At 35.2% G+C, this 18,006-nt stretch overlaps 1 protein-coding gene and 1 long non-coding RNA gene across 8 annotated transcripts in view; one reads left to right on the forward strand and one right to left on the reverse strand.

Annotated features, from left to right (window-relative positions):
- Window positions 1-18,006, forward strand: part of LOC149791115 (uncharacterized) — a 125,165-nt gene that overhangs the window by 16,721 nt on the left and 90,438 nt on the right. For all 6 annotated transcript variants that reach the window (XM_089973025.1, XM_089973026.1, XM_089973031.1 and 3 more), the window contains one exon: window positions 1,106-1,855. In XM_089973025.1, the coding sequence (XP_089829151.1) occupies window positions 1,106-1,855 (750 nt within the window). The remainder of the gene's footprint in view (window positions 1-1,105; window positions 1,856-18,006) is intronic.
- LOC149791116 (uncharacterized) lies at window positions 5,588-16,640 on the reverse strand. 2 transcript variants are annotated; one of them, XR_016423663.1, is made up of 9 exons: window positions 16,169-16,640; window positions 8,503-8,613; window positions 8,122-8,254; window positions 7,859-8,000; window positions 7,447-7,626; window positions 7,088-7,356; window positions 6,740-6,812; window positions 6,256-6,407; window positions 5,588-6,137 (listed from the first exon to the last, which is right to left on the reverse strand). It is a non-coding gene; the product is annotated as an uncharacterized LOC149791116 (long non-coding RNA). The 2 variants fall into 2 exon arrangements; XR_016423662.1 differs by lacking the exon at window positions 7,088-7,356.

The following is an 18,006-nucleotide window of genomic DNA, read 5'->3' on the forward strand; positions in this document are numbered from 1 at the left end:
AGTCATATATAAATGTATTTCGTACGTAGCAAATGTGTATATCTATATAGGACTTGACTTATTTTGAACTTTCTTAAAATTTTTATTTAAAAATCACCTCTACGCTCTAACCCCACCCCAATATTACGGGTAAGAACTTTAATTTTGTTAGCAATTTACGCTTATCACTAGGAATATCAATGACCCAAAGTTTATTTGTATAGTGTACTAATAGTTAGAATTGATAGGGGGACAACAACCGTTTCCACATAGAACCAGTGATCACACGATACTGACTCGTGACTCTGTACAGTATTTTTTAAATGAATACATTACATATGTCCAAATAAATGTACGGTAGATCTGACATTCTAAAGTTACTAAAATACTGTACAGAAGTAGAATAGTGTGCTTACTGGTTTCATGTGACGTCTGGTCCAAGATCCCTCTTGAAATAATAATAATAATAATAACGATAGAGTTAACACAATCTACACCTATCTATAGGTGTATTAATGACCCAAGTTTTAATTTTGTTTATCAATTGAAAATGACAGGAAAAACAAGTTTCCACATGGAAGTAGTTATCACACTAAAATGATTCATGACTCTGTACAGTATTGTTTTAATTAGTACTAATATCAAAGTAAACGAAAGGTACTAAAATACTGTACAGAACTATAATAGTGTACTTACTGGTTCCATGTGATGTCTGCTGTTTAATCCCTCAATAATAATAATAATAATGCAATCACACAACTACGACCATCATATAGTATTTTTTCCATATTAATTACTTGTAATAAAAATAACAACAACAAAACGACTAAGATGGTATTATACCTGTTGATTTATTTTAAATCAATTTTATTTCATAATCACCCCCACCCCAAAATCCATCATTGTCAAAGATGAATTGCTGTGTCGGCTAATATGCTGATGGCGACAGACGACAATGCGTGGAATATCTCACTCTTACAGATGATTGTGGTGTTGGTGATTAATTATGACAGTTGACTATTATTTAAAGTCATAAATTCAATCTATGTTTATGTCTATAAGTTATATTTTATTTTAATATAATTATTCATGTCATTATTGATGTTTATATCATTTTTATTTACAGACGACCTCGACCCTACTGGTGTCGTTGTGGTCGGAGACAAGCTGGTCATCACAGACGGGGAGTCTTGGAAAGTCCATGTGTACAGACGCCATGACGGCATGTTGCTCTCTTCATCCGACAGACTGGAGTCAAGTCCCCATTGCGTGTGTCGTGTGAATGACACGGACTTATGTGTGGCTATGAGTGACGGTATAATAACACTCATGTCGGTACAGGACTCCGGTCTCATTTCTAAGGGTAAAACATTTCATTTACGACCATCATTTGAATACTGTCATGGTGTAGCTCCATTCAGGGACAAAGTTGTTGTCAGTGGTTGGAAAGACAGGACGACATGTTGGACCATTGTGTCTTTGCAAGATGGACAACATGACAATTTACACAAAGTCTGTGGAGGGGGGATGAGTTGGTTGACGACAAAAGGAAACATGGTGTATATTTCGTGTAATGCTTACTCCCCTGATGAAAGAGGTGTGTATGGATTTAATTTACAGAATCCAAGTCAACCGCCATACAAATACAAGGGACTGAAATGGCCACTTGGAATAACTGTAGATGATGATGGACATTTATTTGTGTGTGATGGGAATTCAGACTCCATTCATCATCTGACAGAGACATGTCAGTTAGTGGCCATTCATACGGAGGGGATACCACGTGGTCTCTGGGTCATTTTCTGGGACAGTGGGATTCTGTACGTGGCAGCTGTGGCCAGTAATGTCATCTCCATGTACCAAACACCTCATCAAGGCAAGTAACATATTTTATTTTTCTTTATTGACATCAACAACACATTTATAACTTTACTATCAACACTAACATTTTAAAATATTTAAATAAAATTAAATTTAAATTCAATCTGAAATAACATCGTTATGATTGAAGTATGCATAAAACAGTGATGTGTGTAGGTGTAGGCCTGTTTAATTAAATAATTTATAAACACAATTTTCATTATTGTTATAGAATTTAATACTAAGCTACTTTTTAATAGGTATGTTCATTATTTAGTTTTAATAATTGTATTGCCTTGGTTATGACAAAAAAAATGTAAACACGAACATCAATGGCCGTTCGCCCACAAAATCACTCTTCTTACGCGTAGTAAAAAATATTTGCCGCCAGGTGTCGCTTTCATTGAGGGTTTTGGTGGCGCTATACAGTTTCGCATTTTGCATAGGGTTAGGATTTTAAAGAAAAAGAATGTCCCCGGCTTTCCTCACTGGTTATACTGGCTATTTAAAAAAGACCTTGTATATCTTAGGTATAATGCAAAGAACCTTTAATTCCCTTTATTTTGGTGTATGATTGATGGGTGTACTTTGGGTTATAGAGTATACAGCTAGGCCTTACTTTACATGTGCACCTTTCAAATAAGTGCTAGCTCTACTTGGTCATTTTTACTTCCTGAACTTCAGAGGTAAATTGTATAAAAAAGAGCTGATAACTTTTTTTACATTTTATATATTTGGTAATTCATTCATTGCACTTTCAGAAGCTGGTACTGTCTAGTCTAGCAAAATTCATTTTCCCTATTTTAATAGCTGCTATGTATAGTGTACTTTAGACTAATTCAGACTGATTTTTTAACAGTGAGCGCCACCATAAAGAAAATATAGGTATTATTTTTGTATGATTTAATTATGTTTATATGGCTGAAACATTTAAGTCGCAGCCATCAAAACAATCCTTTTGAATAATTCTCCTGCCTTTTCCTCGACGGAACAGTATTTATGAGTGTCAGAGTCTCTAACAAGTCCAGCCTCTCCCCCCACCCCATGATAAAAGTGAGCTTTCTTAAGAATGCGCATTACATTTTGTAAACATAGCAACCAATGTTATGCTGAATGACAGGAACATGAAACTAGCCAGAATTATTTCTAGAAATCAACAATGAATTTTACAATTAGAAAAGGGAGGTAACTCATCAGGTTCATAAAGGTCAAAGGTCAAAGTGCAAAATATTTGCCTATTGTTTAATATGGAAGAAGCGAATTCACTTTCTCTTCATTTATTTTTTATTTCATTGCAAATAAATGAAAAGAAACATTTTCACCATATATTTCTGTCACTTATTGCAACAGTTTTAAATTTAAGTTGACTCTATTCCTATATTCTGAGTCTTCTAATTTCCCCATAATTAAGGTCACTACTCACACAAACATACCTCATGGCAAATTATGTAAGCAAGAGCAAAATGATCATAATTAGCTTATTTTCATGCTTAACATCAATATGAATGTACCATTTTATTCAGAACATCATACCTAATTATATGAAAATAAAAAAAATAATTGCAAACATTTTTATATTTTCTTTAAGGTGGCGCTATACAGTTTCGCATTTTGCATAGGGTTAGGATTTTAAAGAAAAAGAATGTCCCCGGCTTTCCTCACTGGTTATACTGGCTATTTAAAAAAGACCTTGTATATCTTGGGTATAATGCAAAGAACCTTTAATTTCCTTTATTTTGGTGTATGATTGATGGGTGTACTTTGGGTTATAGAGTATACAGCTTGGCCTTACTTTACATGTGCACCTTTCAAAAAAGTGCTAGCTCTACTTGGTCATTTTCACTTCCTGAACTTCAGAGGTAAATTGTATAAAAAAGAGCTGATAACTTTTTTTACATTTTATATATTTGGTAATTCATTCATTGCACTTTCAGAAGCTGGTATTGTCTAGTCTGGCAAAATTCATTTTCCCTATTTTAATAGCTGCCATGTATAGTGTACTTTAGACTAATTCAGACTGATTTTTTAACACAAGGGAGCAGACATTTTAGTTAGCAGTGTGCTTAAATCATGTAAAATTTCCAAAAGTACAATATCCAAAAGAAATATCATCCACATTGCAATAATGTAGCATAGAGGTATGCAAACATTCTCTCCACTGTGCATGTTTTAAATGCGAACTACTTCACCTTACATACATCACTCTCTCAAAAGTACATATTATCTGGTGAGCGCCACCTTTAGCACGCGACTTAAAAACCGGTTTTGACTGGTTTGCAGAGATGGATTAGTGTTGACTAAAAATGGCGGCATACATGATCAGTGGTATTGAAGCATTTATCTCGAGGAGCATTGATAATGATTATGCAAGGAAAATTTATTGACAAGAAAACAAAATGAATATTCGCCATTTAAAGGTATGTGGAATTTTATTATAAAAAATGCATGCATCCATTAGGAACAAGAAAGGTTTCAGGAATCTCTTGTACATATGTAGATCAACAAGTAGGTTTCAGCTAAAATAAAATTCTCACAGCGCTGACCAACGTTGTCTGACAGTAGTTCATACTCAAGTTTTACGCTGTGTTAACCTCCCATCATTTCTGATGTATCGGACGCTCGCTAGTAATTAATAAATTTATTTCGACTGACCTTGGTATGCGGATGAAAACTAAAAGCCGCTTCTTTTGACCCATGGCGTTAAATTCTTCAGAGCATTCACTTTTTAGTAATAATCCCTGTCAGAACAGAATGGTACCTGGTCGTTCCGTACCCAAGTCATTTCGTACCCAGTAGAAATTGGTCGTTTCGTACCCAAGGTGCTGGTCATTTCGTACCCAAGGTGCTTGTCGTTTTGCACTAATTAATTTACAAGTGTACAAGTATTTTCATATTTACAGCTCCCTTTTCCTTACTTAAACAAAGCATATCCGGGCAAAAAATTTACCAAACAAAGATAATTACAGTAATTGTATTGTTTTCACTGTATAATAGCATCTATGTACAAAAAAATGGAATTAAAAAAATATTCACACGGCCAGTAAGAAGAAGAAGAAAAAAAAACGTTGGCCAGGTTTAAATAACTGAGTAAGTCCATTATTTTTGTATAGTTCCAATTAACAATTACTTGTCATATTTCTTGGTTTTATTTAGTAATGACTAACACGTCCGATAAATTACAAATGGTCATCCCCTCAAAACAACTATACATTTTGCGATCTTTTGATAATGGGGCAGAATGCAGATACACTAGTGTCGTTTGTGTACGTTTCTTTTCTCCAAGACCCAATACTGGTGTTAATTTCAATTTTTGTCGCCTGCTTTTAAAGGTGTTGAACGTGGTATATTATACCGGCAACCAAGCCATTTTTTTGGTGGGGGGGAGGGGGAGACAGCCGATCTCATTGGCATACTTATGCACATTTTTGCTCACTTTTGTTATCTTCCACATAAATAAGAGAGAGAGAGATTTAATTTGGCACTGCATTTTACATATATTTACTTTGTTGTTTTAAAACAGATTTAATTATTTAAATAATCGAAGATATGTATGCATGCTTTGATTGAGCCAGTATTGAAACGTATTCAATACAGCACACTATGAAACGTATTCAATACAGCATACATTTTTGCCAGATTAGAACAGTAAAAATTACCATCCAAAGAATGACTGAAGGAGATGTCTCAGTAAGACGAAAGAATAGCTCAAAAAGGTGTCTTAAATAACAAAAGACTAACAACATTATTCCGAAATGTACATTCTAGAGTTTTATTACATGCATACATGAAGAAAATGCAATTACAATATGCATGGTATAATAATGCAGTTAAATTGCCTTGTCATTCAGTTGTCGGGCCGTATATACTGCTGCAACATTTCAGTAATTTTGAGGAGGAGATAACACAGTTCTGATACTCTTCCCACACCGAGAATATTCTCGCCTGCATTTGTTGATATTTTTTTCTGGTATCTTAGCTTTTTTTTCCAATACCAGTTGAATCTGTGTTACAACTGAAGTGGCTTCGTTTTATAAAAGACTGACTAGCACATAGAATGGAAGATTGGCTTTGCTGGCTTTCGCATTGATCCTACAATGCCAACCCTCTACATCATTGTTGGTTCGTGCAGATTTTCGGAACCCAGACCATGAGTGAACCGGGAATGTGATGTTCGTAATCCAGGTTGACTCTACATAGTCAACCGAACTATATAACAAGGGAATCATCTTGGACTGATCCTTCAGACAGGCAAAAGCAGGGGCTATATGTTCTGCAGGCAAAAATGGTAACGCCATCACCTGAAAAAGAAACACATAATGAAAGCAATTGATTAATATGATAACACATTATAATGACAAATATATCATTTAAAAAACACATTAGCGAATTTATTTGAGTGTCAGTATTATTTCTTACCTTCCTGCAAAACTGATGAACACTCTTTTCTTGAATGTAGGTTTATCTCAACTCCAATTCTTGAAGTTTTCACCACATAGCTTGCCCCAGGTGAAATGCACAGCTGTGGATAGGCACTCCTGGATACACACGCCAGAAAGCTAGCCAGATACCTAAATAATTAAAAATTAAATGTGATGATGAAGAAGAAATCTGTGCGTGTGTTAATTAATATACATAAATAATTGTTTGCAGCTATGTTTCAATTTAAAGGTGCAATGAAATAATACTGAAAGCTAACATGAAAAGAGGGTATACAAATGTATAAATTGGCTACAGCTAGCCAGAATCTTGAAAATAGTTCATTGGTTAAAAAAAATAATATTTGCTTGGCTAGTAATTGGAGAAGAATAACAAAAATTTTTATATTAATATTACGCGAATAACAACAGCTAAAACCACTATTACTACTTATAACTTATACTACTACTACTACTGTACTAACCTGATTCAAAGTCTGCAACAATACCTTTGACAGTGGGAGGAGACGGGAGAAGTCGCTTCAAAGCTTTGAATACCTAATTACAAACAATGAAAAAGACTGAGATAAAGTACTGTAATATGCAACATTACAATATGAAATAATAATAATGATATTAACATTATTTTTAATATTATTATTATTTTATTATTACTACTACTGCTACTATTATTATAACAACAAACTGTGTTAAATACGATAACTATATTATCATCGTATCCAATTGATGATGATATTACATGCAGGAATGCTTTTGGAAAACAATTTATAATCAAATAAATCCTTATAAAATGAAAAAATATGAATATTTACCTTCTTGTTATCCTTTTTCTTCATCCTGACATAAAAGTGAACGCCAGTGGCAGCTGCTTTGTTTCATGTTCATCATTCTTGACAAAGGCGTGCACGAAAAGCAACTGCTTAAACAGGTCCCTGATTATTTTAAAGGTGGCGTCAACGTACCAGATCTTTGCTCTTGCCAAAATTTCTAGCTGTTTGTCAGTGGCCAATAAAATGTGACGTTTACTGCCAACATGAATGTCTTTCCGAAGAAATTTGTCAGAAAACTATGACTCATTCAACTTAAAGAAGTTAAATAAGCAAATAATACATATTGAAGGGCCTGGTGCACAAAACCGCAATATTAATACAAAATGATTTGTGCTACTTACAACAAATTCTAAGTCACACGGCTCATTTGGTCGCATTTTCTGGCGGGTCCTATTGGTAGCTCTAATTAAGAGCGCTGGTTTGGGCAGAAAGTGACCATCCCTTGGCACTAATTCATTTATAACTCTATCCACGATTGTAGCAGCTGATGTATATTTATGCTGTTTCGCTACACTCTTCACCTATGGAATATATGATAGAATATGTGAGTGTTACAAGTCAATAAATAAATAAATAAACAACGAGTGTATAGTGGAACGTTATCTTTTAATGATGTGTATATCAAATATTACTTACACGTACGTTGATGTTCCTATTAGAAACAATGAACATTGACAGGTGCAGGGTAATGAGCGATTGTATATTTTGAAATTACCGAGATTTTGTCAACATGCAACTAATGTCCGATGATACCTTAACTTTCGCGACGATCCCTGGATCGATGCTATGTACATGCCGGTGTAGTCCTCTCTCCACGTTGTATTATGGTGGCTGGGCATCGCATCTTTTTAGAGCGGACAGAGCACCACCAGGATGTTACGCCTGCCCTTTTACGCTAGAAGAAAGATTTTTAAACATTCAAATGTGCGAATATCAGTGCTACCACCGCCAACACCTCTACAAATATGACCAATAACGATGATGACATTATGGCAATTACCAATATTACTACTAACCTTGACACTGTATGAATATCCATCAGCCTCCGCAAGTTTTGGACGCAACATTTTGGAATCAGTAAGAGTGATCTGAAAGTCTGGTAGATGTACATGGTTTAGTCTTAGCTGTAACGTCGGTTCCTGTATGGACCTGTATAAAAAGATTAAAATTCAATTTCGTGAATAAAGAATATTTCAATGGAGCATGTGGTACTTTTTGGATACTGTGCTATTCAGTGTCTTATATATTATGATTTTCTCCAGAACACTAGTTAGCTAATCATAATATGTAATCTTATTAATTTCTCAACTACGTTCCACTTTAATTGTGTTGTATTGAACGGAAATTTACATTACAACATAATAAAATTCTCAAAGATTGTAAAATAATAAACCCACTCTTCTTCTTGATTTTCCTTGACTTTGAAGGAGGCATCTATGTTAAAGGTGCATATCACTTCTGTATTTTGGGACGCTGTCCAGGTATGAGAACTAACATCTGGTTGCAATCTGGAAAAAAAGAACATTTAAGTGGTTACCTAATGTGAAAATGCTGCACATTTATTACGTATTTGTTTCTTACGTTTAGATCGATTAAATTAAGATGAAATAGAAGGATATATATCTTACTGGACTGAAGAGTTGTCGATTGGCATGTCAGAATCATTGACACTGTTATTGACGTCAGTATTCATTGCCTTGTCTATAAGATCACCATATGTAGGGTCGTGAACATCATGTCTTTCAGCAACAGTCAGATGTGTACTCTCTGCTATTGGCAAAATGTTCGGCATATTGTTGAGACTGTCATCTGTCATAATCAGTGGTGGAGGACAGCAGGACCGCTCCAGTGGCCTAGTGGTTAGAGCGTCCGCCTCGGATGCAGGAGGTCGTGGGTTCGATCCCCAGCCGAGTCATACCAAAGACTTACAAAAACAGTACTAACAGCTGCCTCACGTGGCGCTCAGCATTAAGAGGTTAGTGTTAGGACTGGTCAGCCTGGTGTCAGGATAATGTGACTGGATGGGACATCATGCTACATGTCTGCGGCATGATGCCCCAGTGCTAGACATCACTATAAACTGCCACATTGCAGACATGGTAGCGATATGACTGAAAAATTGTTAAAGCTACGTTAAAAATCCAAATCACACCAACACACCACCAGCAGTATTTTTACCACTTTTACTGCTACTACTATTAACATTACCACTCCGGTGTCCTAGTGGTTAGAGTGTTTGCCTCGGATGTGGAAGTTCGTTGGTTTGAACTCCATCCGAGTCTTACCAAAGACTTATAAAAATGGTACAAAGAGTTTCCTCGCTAGACACTCTAAATCACTATAAACTGCCACACTGCAGACATCGTAGCGATAAGAATGCAAAATTGTGAAAGCTACGTTAAAGTGTCCAAATCACATACACAGACACACTATTAATAGTAATAATATACATACCTGTCTCACATTTACGATGCTGCCACTTTTGGCAAGCGTTACATTGTAAAGCATGTTGTAAAGGTCTTACTCTTTGGAAACAAACTACACAGTTGTCCATTTCTTGCTTGTATTTGCCTGTGTGTGTTGACGTCTATTTCTTATAATACTTCTTTATAAACCTTCTCAACTATTTATATCTGGATCGCGTTATAAAAGTTGGCTTCATTTACTTATATGAATAGATAGAAAAACATAAAATAAACTGAGATAGAAATCAAACGTACATTGTACAATACCTGACGACAAAACAATTAGGAGTGGAACATATGTAAATTGTAATATAACCGACAAAGGAGAGTAAGAGCAGGGACAATTAGTAACAATGTATGTGTCCATGGGAACAAATGAATGAATTTGATAATTGATTCTTTTTGGCTTAATGATAAATTAAATTCATTGTATATAACTCCAAGTTTGCCATATGCTCTTGATACTAAAGTATAAGTGCCTGAGGAGACCAATTTTAAATTCCGAAGATAAAGTTAATCCCCAGTAAACAAGTGAGGTAAATATAGTATTATTGTTAAAGAATTATTGACAGGAAATTTAGTACAAATTTTTTGAATCTAAATACTGCTGAAAATTATAGACCTATTGAAATTATTTCAAAATAAAAGAAAACAAAAAAATAAAATCAAACACGTGTGAAATTGAATCAAGCTTGAAAGCTTAAACTTACTAGATATCCGTGGATTTTAGAATTTGAATACATTTCAATTATGATTCCCGTTAAAGTATACAGTCATATTATTATCATTATTTTTATGTATATATATCACAAAGGAAAAAAAGCAACATAGAAAATATGTATGAAATATCTTTTTATGATATTTGTGGTTACATTTGAAACGACTATATCACTGGGTAAGAAACGACCAGCACCATGGGTATGAAATGACCATTGTTTTGGGTATGAAACGACTCATTTGGGTACGAATCGACTTGGGTACGGAACGACCATGAGCCGAACAGAACACCTATGTATACATCTATGAATGACCTTGTTTTTAAAATGCTAACGCATGCGTCCAAAGCAGCATCATTCCAATGCAAAAACAACCGCTTGAAACCTTCTTGGGGCAGGGACCAGTTTTTATGTACAAATTTAATACCGCAATCATTATAAGAAATCATTAAAAAAATCAAATACACAAGTGAGGTCATAAAGGTTCATATTTTTAGATACCTATATTAAAACAAAGCATACGAATATTATTCACTTGACCAGAGAAGTCAATGGCAGTTCATAGCAGAAGTTTATACACCCCAACCCCTATTTTATACATGCATTTTTCACATCCAAAGTCCATTTTTGACAGCATGTGGTGCTCACAGTGCAAATGCAAGCCATTTCCCTCGATGAAAATTTTTAAAAACATTCTGCTAAATTGTTTCATGCAATTCAGAATAGTTGTCATCCAAGCCATTTTTGAGATATTCTACTTTCCTTGAACCCACGTGTTTACTGCCTTGGGATGCTAGCTCTTCTTCCTAGCCACGTACTATTGGTATTTCATTAGCAACATACTGCAGAACAACTATGGAAGTGTGCATGCCTGACATCAATTTCAAGAACAACACAAGCCCGAAACACCTAGTTCACAAATATATCCATATCTATAAATAGTAAACAATAACAGCTGAAAAAGTCACACCATAGCCTTCAATTAAGAAATTTGCCAGGGGCCAGGTTAAGAAACTGCTTTGGATGGAACTGTGGTTAGGGGCCATCCATTTAGTACATACGCAAAAATCTGGCAAAGCTTGACCCCTCTCCTTCTCCGTACACATGCATACTCTTTTACACCCCTCACCTGTGTACGTACGCTTGACACCCCCCCCCCCCCAATTATATAGAATGGCCTATATTTAATCCAAGCAAATATGAACAAGGATTAATATCTTATGTCACATGTTTAGGCTCGAATAAACAGTAACAAAAGAAAGCGTGAAAACAAGCTTTGAAAGTATAACAAATAATTTATATCCCTGGTAGAAACAAACTAAAAATCTGAAAACAATAAAAACTTTCAATTTTTAAGAATTAATTCCAAAAAATAATCCACAAATAAAAATTTTGGAAGTTCTAATAATGAAATGTTCTAATGAATTCAAGTTTGAGTTCCAGAAAAGAATCCAAGATGACGTGTGCTGTATCTTGTACAGTACTTTTTTTTTTCAGTTCATTGTAGAAACCACAGGTGCTCGACGCGAGCTTGATGTTGAGAAAAATAAAACAATAATTTAAAGGAAAAAAAATACCTTAGATTACCATTATTACATGTATGTGTTTTGACATAGGACACTCTCTGTCATAATAAATAAGAGGGATGGTACGGAACTTACAGATACTTTGTTCCACCCATGACCCTCGATTTCCTTCTGCTATATCCGTGTTTAAAGGCATACTGCCATAATGTATAGCTTGTTTTACTCTTGAGACATTTTTCTATTCATCAACCCATTATTGACTTTTCTGCGTTGTACCAAACTGAAGTTACATGCAATTTTCGCGAATGTTTACTCTGAGACAAGTGCACGTATATGTGAAAAATGGCAAAAAGAGCTACATGTACCATTTTTACGACTCTACGATGCATCCCTTTTTCAATCAGAGAACAGTGTAAGATGCAAAAGTTAAGTTTTTACTTACGATTAACTGGATTCAACTTTAGGAAACTATTCCATGCAAGAATAAGACATTGCCTTCTTCACTGCACAGACATCATATACATGCGACTCTATTTTCAAAATAGGTAAACTATGCGGCACACACATCAATACCGAATGATGATTGGCTCAAACTGTTATACTTATTATCATGTGAGCTCCGAAGTTAATATTTTATTATTAATGATTTTATATTGTACTTATTTTAGAAATCGTTACAGTTTATTATTGATCCACACTTAATGTTGTACAGTATGTTGGTGGTAGCATTGCAAGTATTTGTACACAGACCTATTAATATATGTATACAGAGAGAGAGACTGACAATGAGGACTACACAGACCTACAGTTGTACACAGATCTATTAAAATGTGTATAAAGAAAGAGAGACTGACAATGAGGACTACATAGACAAACAGTTGTACATTGTTCTATTAAAATATGTATAGAGGGATTGAGAATGAGGACTACATATACCAAAAGTTGTACAGTTAGTGATATTACACTAGCACAGTGTGTAATCACACTGTCTGTAAAGCTGCCAAGGTGTATAATCCTTGTATACTAATCATGTGAACTGACATGCACATCTTAGTAATATTAAATTGGCATAGTGTGTAATCACACTTGCTATAAAGCTGTCGTAGTGTCTTACTCAAATTTCCTGATCTAATAATGATGTCAACTGGTTCCGGTACATCTTGGTGATATTAGTGGGTAGTCACACTAGCTGTAAGGCTGGCATAGTGTGTAATCACATTTCCTAACATACTAATCAAGTCAACTAATCCATGTACATCTAGTGATATTACACTTGGATAGTAAATGATAATTGATATTAATCTGGCATATTGTTTAGTCACTCTTGCTATTAAGCTGGCATAGTGTTTAATAAGGGTGAAATGATTCATCAATATATAGATCAATCAATATTTTTGCTGTAACAATAACCATATCAGTACGAGAGGTAGTGAATTTATACAAATTCAATGACTAGCCTATTATGTGCTGAAAAATGGCATTAAACCCTGCAACCACAACTCATCTTCAGATTGCTGATGTGTAAGCCATCTACTCTATGCAAAATGGAGTGGATGACACAAAAAAATATTGATTAAACCCACTTAACAGAATTTTTTGCTGCAATACATTCCAATTCATGCCCATAGAAGTTGCCATTGTTGTTTGCAAAATTAGTGACACTAATGAAAACAGTCTTTTTAATCCGGGCCATGCTTTCACAAACCATTACTTTTGGTTCATACTTTTATACTCTCGACAATATTTCTATATCCAATACAATTTTATGAGCAGCAAATTTAGATACATTTTTAGAGGCATTATTGAAAATGAGTTATTCACCATATATTTGTTACAATTTCCATATAACCACTGATAACAAATTTAGTCACTTAAATACTTAGTTTAGTCTATCTTAAAATATGGGCAACATTTACACATAAATAATACACTGAATATTCACATACCAGTTTCTGATTCAATTCACTAAAAAATATGCTTTTAACTGAACAGTTTGGAGTGGATTTCCTATCACGTACTACATGATGAGAGGCTGACTTTGTACAGTACATCCATAGATAGCTGTACATTCTTGGTTAAGTCTTTGTGTGACACTGCACCCTGTATGCACATTATTCTACCTAGAATCATAGGACTGGTAAAGTGGTGCATTGTACACCCATTATCAGCCAGACAAGTCACTGTGAGCTATATTTTCATGATTTAATTACTTCAACAAATTCCTTACCACAAAGGGCTTATATTTAACATTTTACTGTGTTAGATGTGTTATGGTTATGGAAGGTCTTATTTTAGATACACATATGAACCCAGTGGTCCTGACAGTTTTGGTAGGGTTGGAAGGTCTGAGCATTATTGATACACATATCAACTTGATGGTCTTTTCATGCTTATATCGTCTCTAATGGTAGGGTGGTGCCATTTTATACATCTCAACATGCTGGTTGCATTTTTAGCATGCAGATTACAGATATAGATGTATCATCTGTCATCCATGTTAAGAAGGAAAAATACTTTCAGACAGACTGCCTCTTTTACATGGCAATAAATATGTTGTTTTTTGGGGGTTTAATGCCATTTCTCAGCACAAGATCGGCTATTCTATAAGGCAGCCAGTATAACTGGCGGAGGAAGAGCCCAGAAAAACTACTGGCAACTTTCTCAGAGATCCGCATTGCCCGAACCGAAGAATTGAACACACACATGGTCAGAAGTGGGTTAGCAATGATTTGTCAATGCCTTTTGTTTGACTTTTTAGGCCATTTCAGGGTGTTCCATTTGATGAGGTAAAGAAGTCATCTTAGACATCATGCCCTTTGTTTCACACAGCATCAATAATTTTAGAAGATTTTATTACCAATTTCATATCTTCTCTAAAATTTGGAAGGTAGTACAGTGTTATCTTCAAAGCAGAATAAATAGAGCATTTTCCTCATGCAAGGAAAATGACTGTATCTTGACAGTTTGAATATAGGAGTGAAGATGACTAACAAGTAAATCCTGTACTCATGCAAGGAAAATGATTGTATCTTGACAAAGTTTGAATATAAGAGTGGAGATGACTAACAAGTAAATCCAGTACATTAAGCTTCTTACATTTGCAGAACAACTGTAATGAACACAGACACTCGTTTCTCTGAGTGAGAAAGAAATTTATTGACAACACTTACTGACCTCTTCACATTACAGATTTTGCAAGATGACTATTTTTATCCCGTTAGCATGTTCATTGGCTGATTACATCTATTGGCATAAAACAAGGCAATTCAAGTTTGTTTTCCATGTTGCAGTTATAGGTTTAACAACATTTTTCAGTACATGATTGGCAGTCGGTATATATGGTACAGGAAGAAGCAGGTAAATCCAAGGAAGAAACACCAACCCACAGGTAGCTACAGGTGGGCTTTCTCAAATATGTTGGCAGAGTCCAAGACATGAATGCATGAAGATTGAGAGACATCAGTGATGAATAAAGCAGATTTGAAAGTTGGAAAGGCAAATGACAATTAATCACAACTGCTGAAGTTTATAGAAAATTGTATGCTGTGTTGTTTTAGGTTTAAAACCATTTCTCAGCACAAGATAGGCTACACTGCATATGGCAGCCAGTATAATTGGTGGCAGAAGAACACTTGTAAACCCCTGTAAGAGGCTGAGCCACTAACCTATGGGAAGCTACTGGCAGCTGTACCCGAGACTTGAACCCACAGTCAGATTTGACATGAAAATGGCTGGTAAATGTGTGTTCTTTAGATCCTTTGCCACCCGGGGTCCCATAAATGTATAAGCTAGATTTTGTTTTGTATTCATTCTTTACCTCTTGTATAGATATGGAAAAAAATATACATCTATATATCAGTAAATAATTTCACTCACACTAACAACATAATTTACAGCAATTTTCTATCCCCCCCCCCCCATCTTTATGCACTCTTTGGCTTTTAATCATCCTCTGCAGCATGACAACCTGCTTTGTAACATAGCTACATGGTGAGTGGTATCTGTACTTAACCATATAAGCCATTAGCCAGGACACCTTTGACCTGGGAGTTCAGATTAGGAGAAGGAATATAATGTTCTAACTAAACTCTTATACATGCATGGGCATTGATAACAATGCAGAGGTTTGTGCTGTCCTATTTACTGTATATGTCACTGCAGTTAGGTATTAACCTTCTGCAAACATTTTAAGTTCAACAGCAACCATATGACATGATTTTTCTTTAGCCAGTGAATACCTATTCAGAACCCCAGATAAGCAGTGTTGATTTGCTTTGTTCCTTGCCTATATCTTTGTCAATTGGATATTTTAAAATTCAGCTGAGTAAAGAAATAAATGTACATGATTTCACTTACATGTACAGTTACAGGAGCAGGATGGAATCTGTAGGTTGTTAGCTGTCATGTTTTTCTTTTTCGTTTTGATTCAAACTGATGATAAAACACAAAATATCAGCAACAATTGCGCTTGCCGGGTTCACGCATTCCTAAATGAAATTATCTAAACTACCTGATACAATAATTGTGGAATCTGATGGTTTAAAATGTCCAAAAATAACCCTCGATTTTGCTTTTTTGCGTTATAGTTTTCCCCTTGTTGAGTCCTTGTGGTGGCATTTTGCATCTCAAATTGTCAGTGGCACTTCAACACTTGAAAGTACAAAGCCTCACATGGTGGTGACATAAATTTCACTGGTTTATGAAATAACCCTTTACTTCATGCAAGCGCCTTTGGACACGTCTACTCCATTTGTATGGAAGCACCTTTTGATGTCTCTACTCCATTTGCATGGAAGTGCATTTTGATGTCTGCTGTAAATATGAGCCGGTTTTCATAGCGCCACCTTCGGGGGAAAACCCCTATTAAATACTACATTCATTTCTGCGAATGACAATTACGTCAGATCACGTGGTCACTGTTTATGCTCTGATCTATATCTGCTATTTAATGTAACGGGTTCGTAATCGCTAGCTACGATGTCGTAGCCTCAACTTGATTTTGTTGTGGTTGAGGTACGAGTAAGGGTACTAATATTAGTACTACGTAATCGCCACTCTCCAAAATGGAGGTCATGGATTTCATTCAGTACTTACGAAGTTTTCACGATTAGAATCACAACTATGAAAGCTTCAATTATTTAGGTAAAGGCTCTGATATTGATGTAGTCAGCGATTAGTTTTTATAAATTATCAAATTCAGATGACTTAGTGGTGTAGACGCGGACGAAAACTTGTAAATTTTGAGTATGTGAAATGGCAGCTTCAGTTGGTCATGCAGTCTCACTGACTTGATGGTGAACAAGTTCTCTCAAGAATTTAAAGCACATAAAAAAATTCTTCCGTGAAAAATAATTACACAGCCATGACAATCGGACTTTACTCTTAAATTTTTCAACACATAATAGATATGTACCAAAAATGTAAAATGGTTAAAATTGATGTTAAACACAACACACACTACATTGCTTAACAGTTAACAGGCAGGCCTAAGCATATTGAGTCGATAAGGTAACATGTTCTATTTATAGCACGCTGCACTTTGTAACTATGCACTATGAGGTAAAGGGATAATATCAGGTCTATATGGTAATGCATGGTATAAAGTGCAGAAATTAGAACTGATCTGTTGTATTAATACATAAAATGGAGGAAGACAAAAATATGAGAATGGAAAACAATTGAGACATACTATTTCAGTAATGCCTAAATGGGATTCTATTTGGATTTTGGTATGCTTGATTTTGATTTTTATTGTGTTTCAATTATTTGAATTGCATACTTACACAAATATTCAACGTATCTTTGGCTCTTGTCAATTAATAATAATATCAATCACAACTTTATTTATAGTGGGTGACACAATTATGCATGTGGAACAAATCTGAATATTTACATACATAGCTGCAAACACAATAGACTGCTCCATTTGCCTATGTGGTTAGAGTATCCACCTCTGATGCGGGAGATCATGGGTTTGAACCCCGTCTGAGTTGAATGTGGTAGATCGTGGGCTTGAACCCAGGCCGAGTCATACCAATGACATTAAAATGGTACTAACAGCTGCCTCACTAGGTATTTAACATTACGAGGTTAGTGTTAAGACTGGTTGGCCTGGTGTCAGGATTATATGACTGGGTGGGACATAATGCTACGTATTTGTGGCATGATGCCACAGTGCTAGACATGACTGTCAT

Source organism: Sinohyriopsis cumingii, chromosome 10 (assembly GCF_028554795.1).
Source record: "Sinohyriopsis cumingii isolate HCF-2022 chromosome 10, ASM2855479v2, whole genome shotgun sequence".
Lineage (NCBI taxonomy): Eukaryota > Metazoa > Mollusca > Bivalvia > Unionida > Unionidae > Sinohyriopsis > Sinohyriopsis cumingii.